At 49.0% G+C, this 25,895-nt stretch overlaps 9 protein-coding genes across 9 annotated transcripts; 4 read left to right on the top strand and 5 right to left on the bottom strand.

Moving 5' to 3' along the window:
- Nucleotides 1-38: 38 nt before the first annotated feature.
- Nucleotides 39-1,383, top strand: BP5553_07767 (Uroporphyrinogen decarboxylase; the record flags this gene model as incomplete). Its single annotated transcript, XM_032016390.1, has 5 exons — nucleotides 39-93; nucleotides 169-210; nucleotides 280-815; nucleotides 869-1,259; nucleotides 1,310-1,383. 5 exons carry the CDS (start codon nucleotides 39-41, stop codon nucleotides 1,381-1,383), a joined length of 1,098 nt encoding a protein of 365 aa, XP_031867621.1.
- Nucleotides 1,384-1,443: 60 nt separating this feature from the next.
- On the bottom strand, nucleotides 1,444-2,195 carry BP5553_07766 (putative cytosine deaminase; the record flags this gene model as incomplete). Its single annotated transcript, XM_032016389.1, has 6 exons — nucleotides 1,444-1,495; nucleotides 1,547-1,717; nucleotides 1,775-1,795; nucleotides 1,845-1,918; nucleotides 1,971-2,057; nucleotides 2,124-2,195. 6 exons carry the CDS (start codon nucleotides 2,193-2,195, stop codon nucleotides 1,444-1,446), a joined length of 477 nt encoding a protein of 158 aa, XP_031867620.1.
- Nucleotides 2,196-3,463: 1,268 nt separating this feature from the next.
- On the top strand, nucleotides 3,464-8,806 carry BP5553_07765 (uncharacterized protein; the record flags this gene model as incomplete). Its single annotated transcript, XM_032016388.1, has 9 exons — nucleotides 3,464-3,499; nucleotides 3,552-3,621; nucleotides 3,674-4,504; nucleotides 4,559-4,856; nucleotides 5,352-5,438; nucleotides 5,858-6,491; nucleotides 6,797-7,336; nucleotides 7,391-8,665; nucleotides 8,729-8,806. The coding sequence occupies 9 exons, from the start codon at nucleotides 3,464-3,466 to the stop codon at nucleotides 8,804-8,806; spliced, it is 3,849 nt and encodes a 1,282-aa protein (XP_031867619.1).
- Nucleotides 8,807-9,422: 616 nt separating this feature from the next.
- BP5553_07764 (N-terminal nucleophile aminohydrolase) lies at nucleotides 9,423-10,366 on the bottom strand (the record flags this gene model as incomplete). The annotated part of the gene is made up of 2 exons (XM_032016387.1): nucleotides 9,423-10,124; nucleotides 10,241-10,366. 2 exons carry the CDS (start codon nucleotides 10,364-10,366, stop codon nucleotides 9,423-9,425), a joined length of 828 nt encoding a protein of 275 aa, XP_031867618.1.
- Nucleotides 10,367-10,863: 497 nt separating this feature from the next.
- Nucleotides 10,864-15,496, top strand: BP5553_07763 (Uncharacterized protein; the record flags this gene model as incomplete). Its single annotated transcript, XM_032016386.1, has 3 exons — nucleotides 10,864-10,962; nucleotides 11,014-11,695; nucleotides 11,748-15,496. The coding sequence occupies 3 exons, from the start codon at nucleotides 10,864-10,866 to the stop codon at nucleotides 15,494-15,496; spliced, it is 4,530 nt and encodes a 1,509-aa protein (XP_031867617.1).
- A 347-nt stretch (nucleotides 15,497-15,843) lies between these two features.
- BP5553_07762 (uncharacterized protein) lies at nucleotides 15,844-17,983 on the bottom strand (the record flags this gene model as incomplete). The annotated part of the gene is made up of 6 exons (XM_032016385.1): nucleotides 15,844-16,284; nucleotides 16,356-16,636; nucleotides 16,699-16,813; nucleotides 16,877-17,226; nucleotides 17,276-17,321; nucleotides 17,372-17,983. 6 exons carry the CDS (start codon nucleotides 17,981-17,983, stop codon nucleotides 15,844-15,846), a joined length of 1,845 nt encoding a protein of 614 aa, XP_031867616.1.
- A 406-nt stretch (nucleotides 17,984-18,389) lies between these two features.
- On the top strand, nucleotides 18,390-19,139 carry BP5553_07761 (Uncharacterized protein; the record flags this gene model as incomplete). Its single annotated transcript, XM_032016384.1, has 3 exons — nucleotides 18,390-18,527; nucleotides 18,636-18,771; nucleotides 18,871-19,139. 3 exons carry the CDS (start codon nucleotides 18,390-18,392, stop codon nucleotides 19,137-19,139), a joined length of 543 nt encoding a protein of 180 aa, XP_031867615.1.
- A 183-nt stretch (nucleotides 19,140-19,322) lies between these two features.
- Nucleotides 19,323-22,897, bottom strand: BP5553_07760 (uncharacterized protein; the record flags this gene model as incomplete). The annotated part of the gene is made up of 9 exons (XM_032016383.1): nucleotides 19,323-20,066; nucleotides 20,115-20,239; nucleotides 20,287-21,118; nucleotides 21,211-21,586; nucleotides 21,640-21,986; nucleotides 22,041-22,136; nucleotides 22,187-22,267; nucleotides 22,359-22,649; nucleotides 22,769-22,897. The coding sequence occupies 9 exons, from the start codon at nucleotides 22,895-22,897 to the stop codon at nucleotides 19,323-19,325; spliced, it is 3,021 nt and encodes a 1,006-aa protein (XP_031867614.1).
- A 603-nt stretch (nucleotides 22,898-23,500) lies between these two features.
- Nucleotides 23,501-25,289, bottom strand: BP5553_07759 (uncharacterized protein; the record flags this gene model as incomplete). Its single annotated transcript, XM_032016382.1, has 2 exons — nucleotides 23,501-24,419; nucleotides 24,466-25,289. 2 exons carry the CDS (start codon nucleotides 25,287-25,289, stop codon nucleotides 23,501-23,503), a joined length of 1,743 nt encoding a protein of 580 aa, XP_031867613.1.
- Nucleotides 25,290-25,895: the final 606 nt, after the last annotated feature.

The following is a 25,895-nucleotide window of genomic DNA, read 5'->3' as shown; positions in this document are numbered from 1 at the left end:
ACATCTCCCTCCAAATACGCTCTCGACGACACGTAAAAATGGCTCAGCAATTCGAACCCTTAAAGAACGACTTGATCCTCAGAACAGCATGGGGTTCGTGCTCCGTTTCCCCACCAATACTATTGTGTGTACAACGAAGGAGAACTGAGCTGATTTGTTGATTTGTAGGTGAGAAGGTTGAAAGACCACCAATGTGGGTGATGCGGCAAGGTGCGATCCCTCTCTGCAATTAAAATGCCCTCTGCGAGTCCATTATAACTAATACTCAAATACGCATAGCTGGACGATATCTTCCCGAGTACCACCAAGCCAAAGGTAAACATGACTTTTTCGAATGCTGTCGCTCGCCAGAAATCGCCTCGACCCTCACTCTCCAACCTATCGAGAGATATGAGGGGCTCGTCGATGCCGCTATTATCTTCTCTGATATTCTGGTCATTCCCCAGGCTCTGGGGATGACCGTCGAGATGGTGGATGGAAAAGGCCCGCACTTCCCGGACCCCCTCACGTCGCCAGACGACGGACAGTATCAGAAGGTCCTAACAAGAAAAACCGACGTTGCGGCGGAATTGGACTATGTTTACAAGGCTATCACCATGACCCGGCATAAATTGAAGGGGAGGGTGCCATTGTTCGGCTTCTGCGGAGCGCCCTGGACCCTACTCTGTTACATGGTTGAAGGCGGCGGAAGTAAACTGTTCATTCAGACGAAGACTTGGGTCTATAGGTATCCCCAAGCTAGCAAGGACCTTTTGCAAAAGATTGCGGAAGTTTGTGTTGAACATTTGGCGCTGCAGGTTCAGGCTGGTGCTCAGGTATGTTTTTTCTAGATCGCAATTTATTGAGCACATCGCTAACTTTTGTGTAGCTGGTGCAAGTCTTCGATTCTTGGGCTGCTGAATTGTCGCCAACTTCGTTCAAGGAATTCTCGCAGCCGTACCTTGCATATATTTCTGAAAATCTTCCAAAACGACTAAAGGAACTGAATTTAGAACCTGTCCCCATGGTCGTTTTCGCCAAAGGAGCCTGGTATGCATTGGACGCGCTATGCAGTCTTGGATATCAAGTCGTTGGTCTCGATTGGCTGCAAGATCCCGCAGATGCCATTAGGATCAAGGGAGACCGACCTATTGTTTTGCAAGGCAATGCGGACCCAGGTATCCTATATGGAACAAGAGAAGCTATTACCAGAGCTGTCACCGATATGGTTAATGGGTTCGGCGGCGGAAAGCAAGGCTGGATTGCAAACCTTGGCCATGGTAAGTGGTCCTTCCCAGTGTATGTTAATGAGTGTCTAACTTTGCAATAGGAATCACACCACGCGTCAACCCAGAAGATCTGAAGTTTTACTTCCAGGAAATACATCGATTGACTAAGAGCTGATTTCATAGTAACAGAATAGCCAAATAGACAATCACACGTAGGGTAGCATTACCCTGGCTATCATTTTGCCTCTTTGGAGTAGACCCTCGCCTCTTCTCCGATGTCCTCGTTCCTGTGACTAAATTCAGTAACTGTGCTGATTGGGCCGATGCAGTCCACTTACCAGACCTCTGGTTTCTCTTTTATGAAACTCTCCATCAGACCCTGACATTCTTTGTTGTCCAAAACCACCACCTCAACACCTCGCTGTTTGAGATATGCTTCACCACCAAGGAAGGATTTGTTTTCGCCAATTACCACTCGTGAAATGCCATATAGAATACATGCTCCCGTGCTAGATACTGTGAGCCTCGGCAAGTCGCCTGTTAATAATTACATAGTGGGGCCTTACCACATATCACAAGGCGAAAGACTGCACCCATATTTAGTTATAGACTCTAGAAGGTCTCACGATAACTTACGTTGTAAACATGGTTGCACCCTTATATGCGGACGCAGGAAGACGACCGGAATTTTCCAACGCTGCAGTCTCGCCCTTTACAGATTCAGTGGATTCATCCATTTTCGTTGTAGTATGTCGTGCTCACGTGGTGGATCGCAGAACCATTCTGCACACGCATATTGTGACCTCTTCCTAGCAGCTTCCCATCCCTAGAGACCAGAGCGGCGCCGATCTGTTCCATGGACGTGTGTCAGTCCTCCAGTGGTGCAAATAGGGATACGATAATATGAAAACTTACAGGAACCCCACCTTCCGCATATCCAATCTTCGCCTCATCCACGGCGATAGCAAAGCCTTGTTGATCGTCCATCGTACCCGATTTGCAATTACAAAGATGTAGCTGTGGCGAAAGTCCGAATGTGAGAGTTGATATGGTAAGAATAACAATAACCAGCAGAGTGGAATATTCAGAGGTTATATATGTTCTATCTCTAGTGCCCCCCTTCAACTATTGCGGAGATACGATAATCGTCAGCGGAGTAACGGATCCACAGCACACCAGTTGCCCGATTGTCTTAGATTGTCGTCATTAAGCCAAAGGCAGACAACCTTATCAAGACTTGTCTTGTATGATTTAAAACACAGTGTTTTGCTATTAATAACAAGATAGCATTCCACTTACGTACTAACCCACCTCCTTCTCCTAGCACGGCTATGCCATTCTTCTACAGTACTTCGTCTTCTACGGTTTCTTATCTATCGATAAGAAACCTTTTCTTTAGAGGCATAATAGCGGCTGAGAGATCATTGGCAGGTTGCCGAGCTGAGCTGCCAGCCAGGATGATGCTCTTCTTGCATGAGGAACTCAATTTGACAGAATCTGAAGCGGATGGCGAGTCAAGGCTCCAGGCTCTAGGGACCCCTAAAAGCGAACGCATAGACAAAAGAATACCTAACAGCGTATGATTGCAGATTGCATTATTATTCGAAACAACTCGATCATCTCACGTTGCAAATCATGCCTAAGTTTATCACATCTTGAGACCTGTACTTCGTATTCCATGTATTTTCTGTTGGATTCCCTTGGCGCGGCTGACTTCCTCTTTCACGTTCCGCCGCCTTCTGGTGGTCCCCGATAGAAGCTTCCATGTTGTTCGAAGGAGGCTAGCGAACTTTTATTCAGCGATCAACAGTCAACCATCGCCCTCAGGCTCGTACACATCCTATCGCCTCTCCTCTTCCACATCCATATCTTCCCTTCTACGCGCGACAGTCCGAGGACATTCAGATACCCATCCCACACAGACAGACAGCGAACACGATAATACATAATTGCACGCACTCAAAAGTCCAAGGCGAAAACGTTCGTGCGCCCTGTGTTAGGCTGTAGGTAGCCCCATCCCTCAGCCTTTCGGCCGGCTTTCCGCGTGTTGCGATCTTCCTTGTCTAGTTTTGCAACTGAGTCGCGACCTTTTGCCTTCTCAGGGTCAAGTTGCGAACTAAAGCTGACAAGCCCGCAACAGAAAGGCACCCGCTCAATCCTGTTCGCATTCCCAGACGACCGATCACAATTAAAGGTCATAACAACCTAAGGATACATTTTCTACATCTCCACTCATTCACCTTTCAACCGACACCATGGTCAAAGACACCAAATTCTACGAGGTCCTCGGCGTAAGTGATTCTGGCGATTAAGCGCTGGAGATTACCACTAACTATTGATCAGGTCTCAGTAACTGCCACCGAGGCTGAGCTTAAGAAGGCTTACAAAATTGGCGCTCTGAAGCACCACCCAGGTATGGATATTGGCTCTTACGCAAGTACTATCTATGCTAACAATCAACTCAGACAAGAATGCCCACAACCCAGACGCAGCAGACAAATTCAAAGACCTATCACATGCCTATGAAGTTCTCTCCGACCCCCAAAAACGAGCCATCTACGACCAGTACGGCGAAGAGGGACTTGAGGGTGGCGGAGGCGGTGGTGGCATGAATGCCGAAGATCTCTTCTCCCAATTCTTTGGCGGTGGAGGCGCATTTGGAGGTGGACTTGGCGGCATGTTTGGTGCTGGTGGACAACAACGCGGACCACCCAAGGCTCGCACAATCCACCACGTCCACAAAGTATCGCTCGAGGATATATACCGGGGCAAAGTCTCCAAGCTCGCCCTGCAAAAGTCAGTCATCTGCGCAAAGTGCGATGGCCGTGGTGGCAAGGAGGGTGCTGTCAAGAAGTGTGCGGGCTGTGACGGCCATGGTATGAAGACCATGATGCGCCAAATGGGTCCCATGATCCAGCGCTTCCAGACTGTCTGCCCCGACTGCAACGGTGAAGGCGAAGTCATCCGCGAGAAGGACAAGTGCCCCGTCTGTAAAGGAAAGAAGACCATTGTCGAGCGAAAGGTCCTGCACGTCCATGTAGACAGAGGTGTGCGGTCAGGACATAAGATCGAATTTAGAGGCGAGGGCGACCAAACCCCAGGCGTTGAACCCGGCGATGTCGTTTTCGAAATCGACCAGAAGCCACACGCCCGATTCCAGCGGAAGGGAGATGATCTCTTCTACCATGCAGAAATCGACCTTGTCACGGCTCTTGCTGGTGGCACAATTTTTATCGAGCACTTGGATGAGAGGTGGCTCAGTGTTGAGATTATGCCAGGAGAGGTTATTAGTCCAGGTAAGCCATTTGTTTCCCCTCGCCTAGTATTGACTGTGTCTAACGATTGTGCAGGCTCAGTAAAGATGATCCGCAACCAGGGCATGCCGTCGCACCGTCACCACGATTTCGGCAACATGTATGTCCAATTTGACGTCAAGTTCCCGGAAAAGAACTTTACATCGGACCCCCAAGCATTCGAGCTTCTGAAGTCGATACTTCCACCCTCGAAGCTGTCCGCCGTCCCACCTCCAGAGACCATGACAGAAATTGCCGACTTTGAGGATGTTGATCCTAGCCAACAAGCACGGGCCCGGGGTGCAACAGGCATGGACGAGGATGACGAGGAGGGCCAAGGTGGTGAGCGGGTTCAGTGTGCTTCGCAATAAATAATAGATTGGGGAATTGGTTATGGCGATTTCCATGCCTGAGATTTCCTTTTGACATGTAGCATTGGGACGGGGCATTCGTGCACGGTGCGGGCTACGCCTGTCATGATTTATGTGCAATGGTTCTGATGAGGGACTGGAAGAGTGATACAAGCCAGGGTGCCAGGCCCTTATGGCAAGCCGGCAAGCATATTGTGGGTTTCGCTTTGCATCCTAATCGAAGGCATTTTCTTTGTTGCCGGTGCTGCTGCGCGATCAGAGTTTCTTTGGCGTTTAGACGGATAGACAGTAACCCAAAAGGAATGCAAGGACAAACAAAGACCATGAAGCGCAGCGTACCCACCTAGCTAGTGAAACATGAACTTTTGTGAAGCCCCCTCTAGAAACCAATGCCATATGATTTAAGCTTATGCCAGCACTCTGCTCTGGTGTTTTAGCTTCCTTTGCCCAAAATAGACGAGTGCTTATCTGACATACAGCGTCACCAACAGTGACCATCCTGGGGTCATTACTCAGCAAATTCAGGCTCAGCCACCGAGAGGCCGTCAAGAACTTGCAGCCGCCGTGTACGTGTAGGGCTGTGGGGGATCGACATATACTTCGTACATCATGCACAGTACTCCGTGTCTAGATCCCTCCACCTGCCCCGGTTATACGAAGTAGTGACATTGGTATTATTATTATTGCTTAACGTCAGTCTGCAATTATCTATCCTGCTTCGCCGCCTATGTGTACGCCCAAGCCCACTGCTGCAGAGTCATCGGAGGACTAGCCTTGCTCCCCGCTCCTTATTATTGTCAGTGGCACGGCCTCAACATCTCGAACTACATTTCTCTACATGTCTCTGTATCTAAGATCTTTGGCTGCCTCAACGAGCACGTTTTCCACACGTTTTCATTCCTCCTACGATACCTACCTCATACAGGCGGGGTGGGTGCTAAGCGCTATTCACTTTCTTTACCGCCGAGATGGACTATCTCAACAGTTCCGAGGCCTTTGGGACAACCCAGGACCCTAACCTCCACTCATCAAAATCCGCATCAAATTCACCAAGCACGGCTCAAGCCTCACCATCACCACCACCACCCTCTATGGTTCCCGCTGGTGCTTCTACAGCTGGGACAACCGCACCAGCACCAACGACCGCAGGGTCACGGATTCGGCGGCGGAACCGCATGATAACCAGCTGTCTAGAGTGCCGCCGACGGAAACTGAAATGCAACAAATCCCATCCATGTACCAACTGCGTCAAATTCGCACGGGACTGCGTGTTCTTGGCACCAGCCTTGGACCAGGCAAGCCAGTTGAAGCTAACCGAAATCAAAGAGAAGGTCGGATCGCTAGAGCGGTTGCTCGAGAGAGATGTTGCTAAACCGGTCCCGAATCCTGTCTCCATGACTAGCTCAATCCATGAGATATCTGTTCCGTATGATGCAGACGATGATCTCCCTCCAAATGAAGATGAGAAGGACCTAGAGCCTACGCCTCTGGCCGTGATGGACGCGGCCTATGGCGATGATGGCGAGGACGACGATTTACTGGATCTGGGTATCCAGTTGGGCAAGATGCGTATTACGGAACGTATTGGTGGCTTCTTTAGGCCGAGGATCGCTCAAGAGGTTGGTCCATTCCATTTTACCTATCTTTCCCTTTTGAGATCTAGTAGAGAGGGCTCGCTATTGCATAATCGGTTCTTCTTTAAACCCGCCTATAGAGCTGCTGGTAGTCATCAGGCTATGCTCTAATTAACATTAAGATTTACTCCTAGCAAAAAGCTAGCGAGTTATGAATTTACGCTCTCCAGAATATACCTGGAATTTGCCAAACTTCCTAGACATATAGCTTTACTTAATGCTGCATTCATTCTGTTATAGACTTAAAAGTAAATTGTTTTTTAAATTACAGTATACTGATACCTGTCAAGCTTTCCTTTACCGTGTCCGATTCATTTGCAACCGGATACAAAGACCGAGGCGACTCCAACGAGAGGCCCCCTAGCTCCTTCGTCAAACCTATTCCACCCGCAGCCGAATGGTTGAAGCCCGGGCCTTCTTACATTATTCCCTCATCTGGATTCTTTGTCGGCGCCCAAGCCCAAGGAGCATCACTTGTTGATTATCTGCCCTCGCGAATGGCAGCTGATAGGCTTATCGAGCAATATTTCGCTTATGTACATCCAATTGCTCAGATATTACATCGGCCGACTTTCGAGAAAGAGTATGACGTCTTCTGGGATGAAGTCACCTTGGGAATCGAACCTCCGAATTCTGTTCAAACCATTGTGTTCGCCGCAATGTTCTCAGGGGTCGTTAGTATGGACGAGTCTGTTATACTGCGGGATTTTGGGGTGTCCAAGGCGAGTTTGATTTCGAATTTCAAGCTGGGTACGGAGACAGCTCTTGCTCGAGCTAATTTTCTAAGGACGACGAAGCTGGAGACTCTTCAGGGGTTTGTAATGTACCTGGTAAGTTCCGCTTGAGACATCATCTCTCTATATCGTAACTGACCAGGAGATAAGATCCCACTTTGTAGAGCAGAGGTATCTAGAGCCCATTCTGTCCTGTTTGGCGCTGCGTTGAGGATGGCTGAATGTATGGGACTCCATCGAGATGGCGAGACCTACGGGATGAACGCACTCGAAACCCATGTTCGCCGCCTTATCTGGCACCAGCTCTGCTTCTTAGATATCCGGACCTGTGAAGCACAAGGTCCACGGCCCTCGATACGTAGAGACGAATATGACACGAAGCTTCCTCTCAACGTCGATATAGCTGACCTCCATGCAACCGGAGATCCGCCTGCACCTGTGGATCGTTGGACCGATACAACTTTGTCTTTGATCCGGTTTGAGATCAACGACATGATGAGGACCATCTGGGTCGACCGTCCTCGAATACAACGCCGAAAAATAAGCCTCACGGCTGAGCTTAGCAAGATTGAGACGTTCAAGAATACTATGGCTGCAAAATATGATCATCTAATGGATGATAGGATACCCTTCCAGAAATATGCAAGGCTTGTAAAAGCGCTACTTTTATCTCGACTTCATGTCATGGTTCTTCATCAATATCACAACTCCGTTGTGTCGCCTATGCCTGATCGTCTCAAAAATATACTGATCGCCTCAGCGACAACAAATCTCGAGACAGCAATGGCTGTGGGCACTCTGCCCGAACTACACAATTATGAATGGTACACCGGGGCCCTGACCCAACACCATACGGCCTTCCTCCTTCTCTTAGAAATCTACATCGCCCCTCACCGAAAAGAAGCTGATCGGATATGGACTTGTCTGGACTGGATCTTCGAATGTGATATCACCGAAACAAGACGGACGAAGGCGCTACGAGTTCTCGCCGAGCTTCAACAAAAAACTGCAATATATCAGAGCATGCGAGGCATGCGCGCCCCGGTGGTTATGGACAGGCATATCGGGCTTCGACCGCCGAGGATCGTTCACATGAATGACCCTAGTACCGACGATAAGAAGTTGTTATATATGAAACGCCCGGCACCCGACAATGATGGGCCATCATCATTACCACCGAGACAAAATCAAAACCCAGCCATCCCTCCTGCACCAACTGCACCAACTGCACCAACTACTACCGTTGGCCGAGCGCAAATGCCTGATGTGGTGTTTGCCGGTGTCTCGAACGGCGAGGCGCTGTGGGCTCTTCCAAAGCAATTGCCCAGTCCCGAAGCTAGTAGTGATTCTAATAGTGGCGGTGCCGGAGTCCAAATTTCCACGCTGAATAGCGGCGAGGATGATCTGATGGCTGATATTGATTGGGTAAGTTCTCTTTCTATACTAGCTATGGGCTGTGGGAGAAATGGATATTAACATAATATTTAGGAAGCTTTTGATGCGCTTTTTCCTCCGGATCAACAGCAGCGCGAAGTGGATGCTCCTGTTTACCAGTTTCATTTCTGAGCTTTCTGAGCTACTTAGCCAACTATAGCAATCCCACTGCACGATCTGTGCTGGACGATGATACCATCTGAGACAAGATATGACACTACTTTTAGTGAATGACACCCTAGGAGGGAAGGAAGCGGGAAGCCAAGTTATGTGGCATTTTAGTCCTTGTATGGTTTAGATATTTAGCGATTTTGATTTTAACAAAAAGGAGGAGTCCTAGGGGTGGTATATGCTGTTGGAAGATGGAAGATGGAAGATGGAGGAGTTTAAGTAAGCGCCTTTAAAAATGCGTTATACCTATAGTTCGATATTATCTATCACGATTTATATAAGTGACTTCTCTCCTGATCTATAGCTCTTAGTTTGTATAATTTGTTCTCGGGGTTATTATGAGAAGACGTTTCCAGCTGGGCTCATTTTGGAACTGCTTAGTAGGTCTTTGGGGCTACGATTAGGGATTTGAATATGCACCTTGGGAACTATGTGTAAGTTGTCGTTGCAATGCTCAAAATAGTGATTGATTTTCGTAACCAGCTGGTGTACACAAGGAACTTTAATGCGCCATACCAACCAAGCCTGACTGATAATACATCTATGCTGCTCTATTAAGCAACCCCACGTCTAGCATTTAAACATCTAGATCCATCTTCTCACCCAACACAGTCTCCCCACCATCCAACTCCTGAACCGTCACGTACTTGCTAATCTCCTCCTTGGTGATAATCTTCTCGTTCAACACCGCCGTCGTGCCCCTCTTGAAGATGTAGCTCTTCTGCTTCTTAGTCCGCTCATTAGGCTTGATATATCCTCTCTTCAGTGTCGTCTTGTCCTTCTTCACGATCGCAACATCAACATTCGAACCAGATCCCAGATCGTTGAAGATACCAGCCATGATGGCCTCGGCTGCTAAATCGATAGCCTCCTGCTCGGTCAACTGCGACTTCCATTTCGTTTCGAAAACAGACATGGCTGCGAGTGAGCCACTGCCCATCGTCACATAGGGAAGCTTGTCTGTGCTACCATGTGCGTGGACGGTGAACAACCCAACGCCTGTGGGGTCGACACCGGCAACGACGAGATATGCGCCGATATGTCCTTGGTATCTGAAGAGGTGCTGTTTGAGCATCGTCATGCATGTAACGACTCGGGGTTTGCGGCCTGTGGAAAGCGAGTGCAGCTCGAGTTGTGAGGAGATGAGGGCAGTGGTGAACTCGGTGTCAGCGGCGGTTCCGGCACCTGCACACCAAATCTGGGGTGCGATGTAATGCAGCTTCTCGCAGTTCTTGTCCGCTACTATGGGACCGCTGGTTGCTCTGGTATCTGCAGCAATCTGGGGTGGATTAGTTAGCGCTGTCCGGGGAAATAGTATAGCTTCAAACAACAATAGATGCGTTGGCAGCCCAGAGATCTCAGGACTTGGCTGAGATTATGAGATGTTGCACATACAACTACGCCTCCATCAAATATACATCCCACAATCGTAGTTCCCGTACTTGTCGCCCTGGGTAGAGGGACGCCTCTTGCGTGTAGTGCCGCATTGCGGGTATGGTTTGAGAAGTCGAACCCAGGCATGGTGAGAGGTGGAGCCTAATTTGCTCCTTGCGAATGGTACTTGTGTGTCAAGGGTGCGATAACTTTCGAGATATTATGAGGAACTGGAGATGCGGGTGTCGTTGATGGAATTGAGGGTTGTCGATAGCTGCTAGGAGGTTACGAAGCTAAGCTGCCTGAGAGCTGGAGCTTTCGCGATGTCCAACGCGACAGGCACGTGATCATTCAAATCCCAGCCGCGCGACTCGAGGAGGAACTTAAACTTTGTTCCCAGCGGTACCTACTTCCTCCAGTTAGGCAACAAAGAATGGGCTTTCTGAACTAATATTCTGAGGGCTTTTCTCATCATACATTCAACATATACTGCTCTACAAAGTACAGTATTGGTTTACCGAACTTAACTTCATATCCTTGGCTGTTGCTGGTGTTGGACTCGACCCGCACTATCAACCTTCAATGCGCAACAGTGTTTTATGAACATCAGGACCCCTCCCAAGCACGGCTACTTTGCTACCGTTATGGCTTTCAGCTTTGGAAACTCTAATATGGGTAGCCCGGCTGCGGGGGCGGGTGGCAATGTACAAGCAGGTCCTGATCTTGAGGATATCCAAACCGAGGTAAGGTGAATTGCAGGACCTCACATATACAAAGTGCTAACATATATCCAGGGTCTTGGGTTTCTAGCACTATCTGGAGAAGCTAAGGTCCAGCTACTGCCGACACCATGGCCGTCGAATCAACTCCCTCCTCCGAGCGCCTCCCTCATGAGCGTGGCTTCGAAAAAGGGTCTCGTTGCCGCAGCAGGCCCCGACGCAATTATACTAGCAACTACGAAGTCGGTACGAGAAGCTTTTGAGGGCAAGGAAACGGGTGATAACCACTTAAAACCGTTCCAACCACAACTGCGGCTGCCTATGCCCATGCGGATATCACAGCTCGCATTTTCCGCAGACGAGCAGTACCTGGTATTATCCGCAGAGACTGGTGGCGGACTAGCGGTATACGATGTACAAGCTTTGATGGGAGGTTCTACACAGTCAGCCTTTGAGTTATCGACAAATGGACAATCTCTAAGGGCTTTAACGCCGAATCCAACACCGGAGAAGGGAGAGCTACTTGCAGTTGTAACCGTTGATGGAAACTTATTGATGGCCAACCTTAAGAAACGGAATTTCATCCAGGGTCCCAACGGCCAGGTTCTGAAGGATGGCGTCAGCTGTGTGTCGTGGAGTACGAAGGGAAAGCAATTGGTTGCAGGACTTGGAAACGGTGCTGCATATCAAATGACCCCGGAAGGCGTTGGGAAGGGGGACATCCCAAGACCTCCCAATGCGAACAGCGGCGATCATGGTAAGAAGTATGCCGATATAAGATCTAAGCATAGGCTAATATGCACCTGCAGTTTCTTCGATTACGTGGCTGGAGAATAATGTTTTCCTTATGGTACATACTCCCTCCGGCTTCGACGGTGGAATGGCACCAAATTCCTCCATTCACCTCGTCACTAGGGAGCTGCCATCGAGCTTTATGTTTCAGAAGATCTCCGATCCTGCTGGCCCCTTTGGCATGAATCGATCGCCCCCGCATCATTTCCTCTTGCGATTAAAAGACTTCCCGCCTAATCTCCAGGACGTGCTCATTGTTGCTTCAACGGCATCTACAGATATTGGGATATTCAGCAGATCTAAAACGCCGCTGACTGCCGACAAGCCCGCGGATAAAGTGACAGGCGTCTTTACGATGACTGAAATGTCCGACGATTCCCGGCGAGCCCAACTCCCCATGTCCGGTGGCTTGAGTGATACGTCCCCCATTGGTCTTGCTCTTGACCTTTCTAGCACAGAAAAGGTTATCAAGCCGATACCAAGTGACGAGATGGACGAGTCACCTACTCCATTGCCAGCTTTGATGGTTCTAAATAACGAGGGAGTGCTAGCATCATGGTGGGTAGTATATTCAGAATCGATACGCCAAGGTACAGTATATCCTGGGCTTGTTGCGGCTGGAGGTGCGGCGCCTACCCAAGCATCCCCAGCACCGGCGCAACAATCCTCACCGTTTGGTGCTCCAAAGCCAGCTTTCGGCTCCTCTGCATTCGGAACCCCAAGTGCAGCCCCCGCCTTTGGAAGCGCACAGCCTACATCTGCTTTTGGGCACCCTTCACTTCCGGGCCCTTCGGCAGGTGCATTTGGCGCTCCATCAGGCCTTGGTAGTAGCAAATCACCATGGGGAGCACCAGCTGCCTCAAGTGCAACGCCAACTGGTGGCGCCGCTTTTGGAGCGCCAGCCTTTGGCTCCTCTTCTGCTCTTGGTTCAGCATCACCCTTTAGTAAACCGGCATTTGGTTCGACAAGTACTCCAGCATTTGGTGGTGCAGCTTTACCTGGAAACCGTCCTTCTCCTTGGGCCACTGCTTCTACTGCCCCAACTGCCGCCTTTGGTCAAGCAAGTAGCTTAGCCAAACCAGCTACACCCTTCGGAAGTTCTTCTGCCAGCGCTGGGTCTGCAGCTCCCACTTCTGGGGGGTTCTCTGCGTTTGCATCTAAGGGGGGGTTTGCGGCTGCAGCAGGAGCTCAAAATGCAACTGAAAGTATATTTTCCAAGCCAGCCCCGTCTTCCTTTGGGACGCCTAGTAACGGTACGTCAACCGGGGGTATATTTGGAACCAGCAATCAGACCAGCAACCAGCCAAGTAGCGATGTCTTTGGTTCAACCAAATTCAACCTCGGCAGCACATTCAAGGCCGATACATCTGATAAGGACGAGGCTCCAGCCGCAAACGAGCCTAAGAGTTCTTTCTTCGGTGGCGCCTTTGGCAGTGCTCTTGGAGAGGCGGCAAAGCAACCAGCTGCAGAAACCCCTGTATCAAAAGATGCGGATATGGATACTGCGGATGAGGTTGCAAAGCCCGAGGAACCGATCAAGGATTCAACAACTCCGGCATCTACTCCTGCTCCTTCCAAGTTCCAGTCCTTCTCGGTAACAACACCAACATCCACTGGTGGTCTGTTCGGAACTGTAGCCTCACAGCCATCGCCTCCTACGGCTGCTAAGCCGGCTTTCTCAGCTGGCTTCAATTTCGGCAAACCGTTGCCGGAGAGCAATATTGAGGATCAGACGAAGGCTAAGACGCCCGCTTTCAAGACCCCAATTACCATTGAACCTACCCCGGCTTTTACCAAGACCGTCGCACCCCCTTCATCGCCCCCTAAGATTAAGCAGGAGCCGAAGGTAGATGAGACTGAAGGCGTTAGTGGCGAGATACCTGAAGCCCCATTACCACCTGATCCGACAAGTAAGACTAGTTATCCGATGGGAGGTTCATCCTGCTCATCTATTGAAACTGACGAACCACTTCCTCCAGATTTTATTCCCAAGACCGGAACCCAAGACATCCAGTCTCCCCCACCCCTCCGATCCCCACCATCTCCCGCCGAAAAGCCAGCCTTAAAACCAATCCCTGCTGATTTGATTCCTCCCAGCGATGTCCCAGGCGGTCCCGAAGAGGAGAGCGACGAGTCAGGCTTCTTGACCGAGGATGAATATGAACGTGAACATAGTGAAGAGGGCAGCGAAGAGGGTAGCGAAGAAGGTAGTGGTGAGGATGTTGCCCAAGATTTAAGCCCTATTTCAGACGCAAACCAAACCACCCCTGGGTTTACACCACAAAACTCGTTCGGCGGCTTGAAGAATAAGACCGCCGAAAGCAGCCTATTCACGAAGATATCGAAACCAAGCCAACCGACCACTGGACGAACGTTATTCGGAGAAATTGGCGCTTCAGCCCCATCACTTCCGCCTCTCAAACTTCCACAAAGCCCCCGATCTCCGAGCCCAGTGCGAACTGCATTACCCCCAAGAATGCTAAGACCCGAGGGCTCTCGATCAGTAAGTGCCCCAGGCGTTGCATCGCAATTGTTGGGCCCTCAGAGACTTAGCGGCACCTCTCCTCCCAAAACCTCGTTCGCCCTTACGCTTGAGCAACAAAGGGCAGAGGAGAAGCGACGTGTTGAAGCCAAAGCCCGAAAAGACGCGGAAGAGGCCCAAGCCCTTGTAGATGAGGAAGATGAGCAGATGCAAAAATTCCTCGCGGAGGATATCATACCCACAAGAACTTTAGATGAATTCGTGGCCCATACTGACTATGTTGGCGGTGCCGCCATGGACAACATTCCAGCTCAAGTTGAAGCTGTATATCGCGATATCAACTCCATGATCGACACACTGGGTGTCAACGCAAGAGCCATGAAAGCTTTTATCCAAGGCCACACCGAACAATACAAGGAGGAAGGTCGCACTAAGGAGGATCTTGAAAACGAGGAAGACTGGTGTTTAGTAGAAATCGAGGATCTGTCTTCACTTGTGCAGAACGATTTAACTCGAGAACTTGAGGATGGCCGAATAAAGGATGTTGCTAGTAAGCTTGAAACTTGCAACGATCTCCAAAAGGACCTCATCAAGCTCCGGGCAAAGCATGAGGATATCAAAAAACTGATTCAAGCGCATCGAGACCCCGAGCAGGTTGCAATGTCTCGTGCACAACCCTTGAGCGCCGAGCAAAGTGCTCAGCAAAGCGAATTGAGAAGAGAGTTCACAAAATTCCAGAAGCTCCTCTCCGAAGCCGAGGAAGGGTTGACGGTTCTCAAGGGAAATATCGTATCTCAAGCAACATCAACCGGTAGGGCAAATGGCTCTACAGGGCCTACTGTTGAGGCTGTGATGCGAACAATTACCAAGATGACCAGCATGGCGGAAAAGCGAAGTGGAGATATCGATGTTCTCGAAGGGCAAATGCGCAAGCTCGGGCTACAATCTACGGCCGGTGTCGGCAGCCGAGAAGGATCACCATTTTCAACTCCACAACCCCATAGACAATCACTCCGACAATCTATTAATCCCGGCTCATATGGCTTGTTTTACAGTCCTGAAAGCACACGCACTTCGCGGAACCTGCAAAGTTCATTCAGGTCTTCCACTGGCTCGTTGGGGCCCAACTCTCCAGCGCCTAGGAAGAAGATGAGCGGTTACTCGGCTGACGAGAAGACACAGTTGAGGACCAAACTGGCTAGGAGGAATGAGGTTTTGGGAAGATTGAAGGGCGCTTTGGAGAAGGCTGGTACTAATGTTAGGCTTATGGATGATAATGAATGAGAGGCCAAATCCGCATATTGGCGGTAGAAGCGAGAATCAGAAACCTGAAAAACGGCGCCTGGGGATGACCTGGGGAATGGTTATGACTTGATGGGTAGAAATGGTCATAAGTTTGTACCATTATGTTACATTAATGATTGCCACAAGCGATGCGAACAACAGATACCACAAGAATCCTAGCGAGACTGTGCATGTATGAGATAGTGATGAGAATTGGTTTCAAAAAATGTGTTCCGAAATTTGGAACTCAATCCATTGTAGGTGTTTGGTCTATGAAACAAATGCCACATCCAAATGATATAATCGGTAGGTGTACCCCGTGTTATGAGTAATAGATGGTTAAGGCACTAGCTAGTCCACTCCATCTTCCAAATTTTCCTCTTTGTCATTGATATAATCGGCGTGTTCATACCGGCCTTGAGCCAGATGCATTGGCCATGTTTATGTTCGATCCGTTTCACAGTGTCTGGGAAGTATACAGGATTCCGTGCATGGTCGGACGGGATGTACATAATGTCAGATTGTGAAGAATTTTGGGCACATATCTCAATAGGAATAGTTGGCTCGTTCCAATCAAGTGAATAACTCACTTGATTCGAGTCTTTCAGGATCCTATGATTATCCCATTTGGTTGAACCGATATCGTTTCCAGAGAAGGGTTTAGCTAGAAGTGTCTCATAGACTTTGATGGCCACTGTTCCGTCCGCCGGCCCATTGATTCTAGGGTATACTAGACTGTGACTATTCCGATGTTCCTTATATCCCCCAAAGGTCATCATAAGAGGGAACTATCACGAAATGTATCCTCCTAATCTCTGATGTGTCGAACACAAACCGGATGGGCCTCTCAGCTAGCTACCCCTGTAGCACCCTTGGAGATGATTTCCATTGCCTCCGTCAAGAATATAGGAGGGGCTTCGGTTGAAGCCATCTTCTCTTCGAAAGACGGATTGTCCTCCCCGATCGAATAACAGTACCCATCTTTCCAATACGTGTGCTTCGGTACAGAAGCAGCATCTCTCAGCTGCGAAATTTTTTCGCGTTGCTGTTTGCTCACGCACAACGCGGAATCTAAAGGTTTGATCCCTGGTTCCTTCATCACTGCGAGAGCTGCAAGGCCGAGGTATGAGTGATATATGTCTGCGAGGCGGTTTAGACTAAGATTGTGGTGGGGTTGGGGGTTTAAGGGGTGAACGACTTACCTGGTGGATTTCCGGGATATTTACCAAATCCCCCTATCCGGTGCTGTGTCTGCTCGAAGAGAAAGCGGCGAATTGCTGGGGCGTTCACGAGATGGGCTTTATCTTCACCGAGCATCTATAGTTGCGTTAGATGTTTAGCGCGCCTATATACGTTACGGCACTCGAGAAGGCAACTTACATTGAGTGATGCTGTGACCCAAAACGCATAGCAAGTATCAACATTCTTGTTACATCGGCCATTAAAACCCACAAATTCTTCGTCTTGAGGCAAAAGGCCGGGATCCGACGGTGGGTCGTTATAGTTGCCCGCCAACGCATCTCTTTGATCCTTGAGAGGTAGCTCCTCTTCCTCATCATCCTCTTCTTTATAACCTACTTGCCGTGAGACAAGCCAATGTATCGTCGCAGGAAGATTTGTCAAGCCAGGCAATAACCCACTACCAGCGGTTGGATCGAGAGGGGAGGATGCGGAGGTTGGGAGCCGGTTTAGAAATGATAGGGAGGCTATAGCACAGTACGTATATCCAGCTTGAAAATTGTTAGGCGTTGTTTTTCAGGGCAGGCAGGAAATACTGACCATGGGCCTCATGTGAAGAACTCTCGGAGATACCTCCATCATAAGTCTATATTCGTCAATCTCCTTCGCTCTAGCAATTAACGGATGTGGACGCACCTGTCCAGACCTTATATGGCCCACTAAAGCCTCGACGTTGATATCGTCTTCGCCCATCTCAACATCATCCCTCAATATCCACCTCACCGCCGCCAAAACATAGCAATGCCTCATATCATAACCCCCTTTAATATTCCCCTCATTCGTAACCAACTCGCCAAAACTGCCATCAGGCCTTTGCAACGACTTCAACCAAGCTAAGCATTGCTTCCTCCTGAACCCTTCCAAACCACCCACAAAACTCAAGCTTAACAGAGCAAAAAATGTCGCCGGCAAGTTCGCTGGGTCCATCTGCTCCTTACCTCCCTCCCCTTTCCCATCAACATAGAACTCATCGGGGTACCGGTGATTGGGGGAGCCGCAGAATCCACCGTGGGGGTGTTGACACTTTAAAATCCAGTTTCGGATTTCGGCGCGTTGTTGAGGGGGGAATGCTTCAGTGTCGGCGCCGGCGCCGAGCAGGTCTAGGGCAGAGAGGATGAAGAAACCAAGGGTCATGCGCGAGGAGTCAGTACTGGTGTATTCGGTGGGGAGAAAGGAGCGGAGGCAGCGCTGCCAGTATTTGATGTGTCTCGGGATATCGAGGTGCGGCTCTGTGGTATTATCCTCCATTTCGTTCTACCCTGAATGAGCTCGAGGTTGGGTTGTGTCGAAGTTATTGATTATTGACATTGCCCCACAGGAAGTTGGCGGGATATGCAGGGATCCCGACTCGGAGCGGAAGAATATTGAGCCTATTTGATTTAAGGTTTGCGACGGATCATCATGCGCGTGCTCCGGCGCGTCACCGGAACGCTATTTTCGTCTTTTCCGTTAAGAGAGTTGTCATGAAACACCAAAACGCATACTTCGTACATCTCCCGTCATTTATTCCCACCTTCTAGAACCACCATCCCCATAGTCTAGCGCTATTCACTCCCGCTCTCATCACATCTTTGATCTCAATCCAAACCTAGTCGCGCAAAACAAAAAAAGGAACAGAGGCAGCGCCGAAGGGATATCCAACATCGAAGCAAAAATGGCACTCATCTCCGCCGCAACGATCATAACTTCCGTCTCCCTCTTCCACATAACGCTCGCATACTTTTTCCTGGCAAACCCAAACCAGATTGCAGACCAGTCGCTAGTCTTCATAATAGGAGAAGCAATGGGCATGGTACGCTCCCTTGCCGCCCATCATCCAATTTTATTTCCCCTTCCCGATCTTCCCGAGACCCGCCTAAAATGAAGAGAGCGTAACATAAATTCTAACGATACATTATAGCCACATTCCCGCTCCTTCGAAGTCCAATCTGCCCCGCTCTCCTTCCTCGCAGCCGTCCTCTTCTTCCTCGGCATCAGTGACTTGGTAGCTTGTTCCCTTCCAGAGGAGATATATGTGTTTTTCTGGGGCTCTCAAGGTTCGTTATCGCAGCCCTCTCTCTCAAGCCCTCAACCGCTTTCCCCGCCATCCTCACAACCAAGCAAAGATCCGTCGTACTAATTTATTGGCTATACAGCACCCGTACGACTCTTCCTTCTCTTCGTGTTTACGATATACTCCTATGCCTTCTCCTCCGTGTCTCCTCTCTACACCTCTTCATCTAGCAACTATACCTATACCCCGAGCTCCTGGGGCGAGGGCCTCAAGAACCGTGTGTTCTTCACGTGGGCATTTGTGGAAGTCCTTACGTGGTATTGGATTTTTGTGACACTGAGGGAGGAGAGAAGGGAGTTTGTCCAAAGGCTGGCGATTAGGAGAGCGGCGGAAGAGGAGGATAGGCTATGAGTGTGGGGCTGCAAAAATAGAACCTAGATTTGGATGCAATGGGGCCGGATTTCATGGATCTACGGTGTTTGCAATGGTTTTATATTGATGTTTGCGATGTTCTAGACGTAGAGTTGCTGGGGTTCTTTTCTACTTTGCATAACCCACCACATTGGTGTTCTCTGCAACCACTTGAAATTCACACTACGATGCAAGCGCCTTCAGATAGGAGAGTCCCACGACAGAATCCCGCCAGCTCTCCACAACATCTCCCGCCCACACTTCCAAACGCCCTGCATCCATCAAATCCTTCAAGCTCCCTAATACCGACTCTGTTTCCCCTTCAGAGCCTGGTACTTGTAGAACACTATCCAACACCTTGTCAATCCATCCTCCCTCATCTAAGCCCTTTTTGACGACGACAGACCTGTCTGCCACGATCTGCATGAGCCGTTTCGCAAGGTCAAGGGTTTCCTTATTAGCTTCGAGTTGACTCGCATGAGCCTCCTTGCCCCTGCTTGAGAGATACTTGCTAGAATAAAAGGCAGTTCGGCCGACTTGGTAAGCTGTGTACAGGAGATTTAAGGTCTTCGCGAAGGCTGGGATTAAATCTTTAGCGTTTTCAATAAGCTGTATTTGCCCTTCGAGACTCTCGCAGAGATCTTTGTTGTAGGAGTCCAATTGAGCTTGGAATTGGGGTTCTTGCCAAAGCTCTGGGTTGCAAGATTCAGACACGATGAGAAGTAGTGATATGTAGGCTGTGCTGGCCAAGTTCTCGGCCGGGGTGAGATATTTCTCGGAATCATCCATCTCAGGCAGGTTTGAGTTTGATTCGATATACGAACGAATATCTGATGCAACAGCGTCATTGGCCCCAGCTATAGCAACGCTTGGATCTACGAGCTGTATCAATTTCTCCGTAGCGAGGTCGTTTCGATATCGATAATCCTAAACGATGTTAGACCATTGCACTCGTAAGAAAAGGGCTGCCCTTACGGAAGGTGCTGGAAACACCCGACATAACTCTTCAAATGATGGTCCCCGTGTGGTTTCAAAGCTTGGGAAAGTGGCGTAGTCATTTGTATCCGCATACCGAGTCTCTAAAGACTCAGCATTGGGTGCTATTCATCAATTAGCTTATCCCGACACCGGTATATCATACACTTACGAAGGATATCGTAACCGCCATTATTGGAGTCTTCTGAAGCACTAGAGGGTACTAGCCGGGAGATCTTTCTATTCTCAATAACAGACATAACCGAGGAGAGCGAACATGACAGCGTCTGCGATACCTCTTGAAGCTCAAAGACGGTGTTATAGCTGCCGTGTTTGAAAGATAGCCAACTGTTGTGACTGATATGGCTTCGAGCCCCGCGATAGAGCTTTTGTTGTTTTCGAAGACTTTCAATAGGGGTCTTAAATGATGTAGAATCGTCCAGGACGTGGCCGAAAGGGTGTGGGTGGAATGATGATATTCTATCGAAAAGACTGTAGGATAACGTATCTAGTTGAATTTGCTTGAGCGCAAGATTTTCGTACGCACGCATGGCCATCGATCCACAGCCGAGGCGGATGTACAATCGTGTAAGAAGTAGCCAAATCTGGAAGTTGGATTGAGAGTGGCTAGCCGCATGCTCGAGTAATGCTATGGCTTGCAAGATGTAGGACGTCTCAACGCTCGTGAGAGGCTCATCAGAACTTTCAATGCCCGTTTTGGAAAGTTTTATGAAACACATGGCGGCTAGCACGGCGAGATCATCCGCTGGATGCCTATCTGTTGGGAGTAGATTCCATTCAGATCTACCTCCGTCAACAGCACATAGGTATAACTTTGCAGCATCATGTGCAAGCGTTTTGAGACAGGAAGCACAGTATTGAGATTGAGCTTCGAAACAATAGTTGCAAGTAGGCTCATTCTCCCCCTCTGGGAGCCTGCTTGTAATAAAGTACTTCAGCTTGTACACGTTTATGTGCTCAGTGAGTTTGCTTGCTGTCTTGAACTAAACGCATGCGTTAGCATTGATTGATTAGGCTGACTTTCTCATCTCCGCCCTCACACCTCGACTTAGCCATTGGAGAGGAAACGACTTACGCCTTCATAATCAGATTTTGAATCTTCACGTGCTTGTGACAGGTCGTATTTCGAATGGCCCGGGTCCCCAAAGACTTTATGACTAGACAGGACTGCGAGCAATTGCCTACACTCTTCAGGTTTCATTTGTTGAACAAAAGGCCTGAGATCATTGTACGCTGTGGTTGCAGTTCCATACTGGTGTAGATATTGGAGGAGGATAGGTATTCTATCGTGACCAGAGACCTTATCAGGGCCCTTGCCTAGATAGAAGGGGGTGGAATCCGCGAAGGAGCTTTTGACCCAGGCTAAGGAGGCATTTCTTTTCCAGGCTTTGTCGATCCCACATGCAGGATCTAGGTGAGCTTGCACTTCAGCTACTACGGCGTCCTTGTATCTGTAGGTTCTGTTAACAGTGCTCTATAAAACCCGACCTGTTGGGAGACTTACTCATGGCCATCCAGGTTCCTCCATGAACGTATAAATCCTTCCCAAACAAGCCAGTCACACATTCTAGTCTCTACTAGTTGACCAGACTCATCTTTGGTACGGCCCCGTTTGAGTAGCTCTCTGGTAGTGTTGAAGAGCTCTTTCCATAAGTAAGCCTCTTCCAACAGCTTTAGCTTGAATCTCCACAGCTGCCATTCGCCTTTTGCGACCAATGAATCGGGGCCAAGCGAGGGGTCACGGAGATACTCTAATCGCTGCACAGGATTCCCATTCGCCTCTGTAATCCGGTGAAGAAGAAGCAATTCCTGAGGTGTTTGAATCGATCGAAGAGGTAATTTCCTAGGATCCTACCAAAAAGACTTAATACTGGTTAACCAATTTAGAGAACTTCGTACACTTACCGCAGCATCTTTAGTCGCAAGGGCAAGCTTTCCAATTTGGGCAAAAGCCAATGAGCCCCATAGTTTCCGTTGATTTTCTGGGTAACTTGCGGAGATCTCCGGAGTATTAACGAGGTGCTAACTGAAGGCTTTGCCAGGAAACTTACTGAGTAAAGGAACATGGCGGCAATATTCCAGAAAGGATATGCATGGCTGCTAGGGAAGCTTTTCTCCAGGCTATTGGAAATCTGGGGCAAAAGGAATATTAGCAATGTCCGGAGTCTTGGAGATCGTGATTTAAAACCTGTGGGTTTAATTTTGGGGAGATCATGAGCGTACCTGCTTTGCATGTTCCAAATCACCCTTCCCAAGACATGCCTCAAAAGACTTCAAGCTGAGATCTTCATCTTTAGGCCGTGCCTTCACACACTGCCACCGCAGCTCACCAATAATCCTTCCCCAGCCCTCTTGCTGCTGAGGCATAACCTCCCCAAGGGCCTCATCATACAGCTCAATCGACTCTTGATCCTTAAGCACAAATTTTCTCTCCGCCAGCCCCTCCAAATGAAGCAGAACTGCAGCTTTCTCAGAAGCCAAAGGTGATCGAGATCGTATGAAGACTTTGAGGGCCTGTGATACACATATTAGCTAACTGAGAAAATATGGGCGAGGTCACGTGCTAAATTGTGTGACGGAACTGGACATGATACGATCGAAAGAAGACATAAGGAATATATTAGCAGACATACCTCAAGATACTCGGTATGCTTCTTTGCAAGCCGCTTATCTACCAACTTTAGTGCTTGCTTGAAGTTATTGGCCTCAATGGCGTTCCAGATCGGGGCATCCTGCCGATCTTTGAGCAACTGGTCGCCCATTGTTGTACCCGCTTCCGTCCAGCCTCAACGCTCACACGGCGGTTTCAACTTTAGCTCACTGATACTAAGGCCGTAACAGTGCTGGCGGAACCAGATTCGTGTGTGTCGCGTTGTTCGATCTAGTCAAGAGATGGACTAGAATTTGTTTGTTGTTCTTAAAACCCACGAACGCGCACGAAGCGAGAAAACTAAAATGTGCATCGATTTGCCAAACTAATTTGAGGCTACGACTCAAATGGTGATTCCGCTCACTACACCGCATGAAAATGTTAGGTTGCTTATCATAAAGATATGGAATTATGTTCTGTGCAGGTTCTACTTGCTAGGCTTGCATTTGGTGATTTGACATTAGACATTTGCATTCCTATACTATATAATTACTTCATTCAATGGCTGCTATTAAACCCAGAGCAAACATATTCATCGAGGGTATCATAACCAATGCTATACCCAAAAGTAATCCGACTCATCATAACATCCCCATGGTATCCAACCTATCCCAAATGAACCACAGAAATTAGATCATTACCTTCGCTACCCACCCAAAATAAATCCTCCTCGTTCACCTACCGTTCACCTACTCGCTCAGTCTTGATATACAACTTAAGCTGTACTCGCCCCTCCATTCACCTCAGCCTTATTCCCCGCCGCCTCTGCATTATCTGACTTGTGTTTGAGTCCCGCCATCAGCTCCTTGGCCGCACCCTTAGGATTCTCCAACGCATTGAGCGCCTTCTCCCTGCCAGACTTCTTATTTTCATCATTCAACCGTTCCTCATCACTACTACTGAGATCATCATCGGAATTCTGTATAATCCGTATATGCTTGCCCTCCTTCTTTTTCTTCTCACGCTGGCCTTCCTTCATCTTGATCAATTTTTCATCCGTGCATTCTTTGACCACCACGTGCAGTCCGGGGAAATTCTTGCCAAGAAATTCTTTGAGGAGCGGGAGGAGATCGCCTTTCGGTCGATAGGTGCCACTGTCATTGTCGATTATCAGCTCGTAATTTTGGGGATCATTGGGCGGGTCGGTATGAGGTGGGCCGCCGGGGACGTCATCCTCCGGATGTGTTACTTGGTCTGGGTCGTCAACGGGCTTCTCGGGGTGCTTTAAGCGCCGAATTAAGAACTCGCCACTGCAGGCTATGTAGATATTTACGTCGCTATGCATGGTGTGTTTGGAGAGGAGGTCGATGCCGAATTCTTTGCCTGTTTCTGTGAAGCGTAACATCCCGTCTAGGGTTAAGACATAGGTGAAGATTCGCGCGCCTTCGTCGTAATGCGCCATTTTGAGGAATTGTAGAGCAGCTTCCTTGGAGCAAGGAGGCATGACGCCATATTCTGTCGTGCTGTCAAAGTTGTAGATGCGGGCATGTTGGTGGTGTAGCGCCTTGTTCAAGATTCGCCCTCGGAGACCGGCTTTTGAGAACATGCCCTTTACGAAAGGCTTGAACTCCACAAAGCGGTGGTATAATTCAGCAGGGACGGGACCTTGTAGTTGGAGCTGGTTTGCTTGGAAGCTATTTCCGTTAATATCATCCCCTAACGCTCGATAGGGGGACTTACTCATGCTTCTCAATCTTGCTCCCCCTGTTTTCTGCACCATCACCCTCCTTGTTATCAGGCGCCTTCATCCCAACAATCCTCCCAATCATGGGTGAATAGTGTTTAAACCACCTCGTCTCACCAACAGTATACATGCGACCATGAGGAGGGTCCGATTTTCCAAGGAGCTCTGCACTAACCCACAAACTCCCACTCATGTCCACATTGCTTAACATGGCGGCGCAGCCTCGGACAAGGTATGCTCTCTTGCTTCCCATACGCTTCTTAATGCTATGTTTCTCCTCTCGAAACCCGGGCCAGTCCGCACCAAGGTGGTCCACGACAATTGTCACATTCCCCAATCGATCATCATGATCCTGAGCATCTTCATCATATAATCGACATTTCAACTTGAAGCCGGCAGACGGTATCCCCGCCACAATCCATTGTGAATTCCATTCCGGGTCTGTATTCTTCTGTATCGTGGGTGTTCGGAAGACGAGGTTAGGGTCTTCCTTGTGCCTTTTCTGCAGAGGGGCAGTCAATGTCGCCCGTATGAAGGGATCTGAGGATCGCGTGCTTAGGTCTGACATGGGCAGGTTTTCTGCGCGGTGGAAGGTAAACTTGATCGTGTAGCCATCGCGAGCTGGCGGAATCGGCGTGGCATCGTATCCCCCCGCAGGGTTTGTCTTCTCCTTGAGTTTCTGCTGTTTCTTGTCTAACTTCTCCTTCGCTTTATCGACTTTGGCTTTGGCCCCACCCGAAGGCATCGCGGGATCTTTATTTTGAGCAGAGGTATCGCCATTAACACCGCTCGGCGCTTCTGGAGCCTCCTTTATGGACATTGTATCTGGGTTGGGGTTGTATGTTTGCGCGACGGCGTGAGAAGCTATGCTGACTAGTCGCTAGGGCAAAGTCAACTATCTCGACTCAATTGCGGTAAGTTTATCTACAAGAAAGTACGAGTATTAGCAAGATCGACCGACGATATTTGTAGCATTTGCACTCGGGAACAGATCACCTCGGCCTTGTCAACAGGGAAGCTATGGTAGTAATGCCAAGATATAAAATCTTGGCATGGGGGACTTGATGCTTGGCTACGTCTTCCTAGTAAACCACGGATTTCTTTCTTGATATACAGGAGTGATTGTCCTCCAAACCGACAGATGGGCAAAAAGGTTACTGAATTTGGACAGGAACAAAAGCGGCACGAACAGTTCGGCGAGTATTCGAATGACCAAATAAATTATTATGTGAGTTGCTACGTACCCCAAGTCCAAGGGTTCTTACGGGTCGACGTCACCATGCAGCCATTTGAAGCTATCCTAAGCCCGTGCCCAAAGATCAGAGGATGCCGACTTCCGGGCATAATGTATCTTATCTAATAATTACAGTAGAATCCTAAATTGTATTTTATGTCGACCGTGAACCTATGTAATATAGTATGTCCG

The sequence above is a fragment of the Venustampulla echinocandica genome (assembly GCF_003357145.1).
Source record: "Venustampulla echinocandica strain BP 5553 chromosome Unknown scaffold_6, whole genome shotgun sequence".
Taxonomy (NCBI): Eukaryota; Fungi; Ascomycota; class Leotiomycetes; order Helotiales; family Pleuroascaceae; genus Venustampulla; species Venustampulla echinocandica.
The sequence above is the reverse complement of the archived record's forward strand: the minus strand, read 5'-3'. Positions and strand labels throughout refer to the sequence as shown.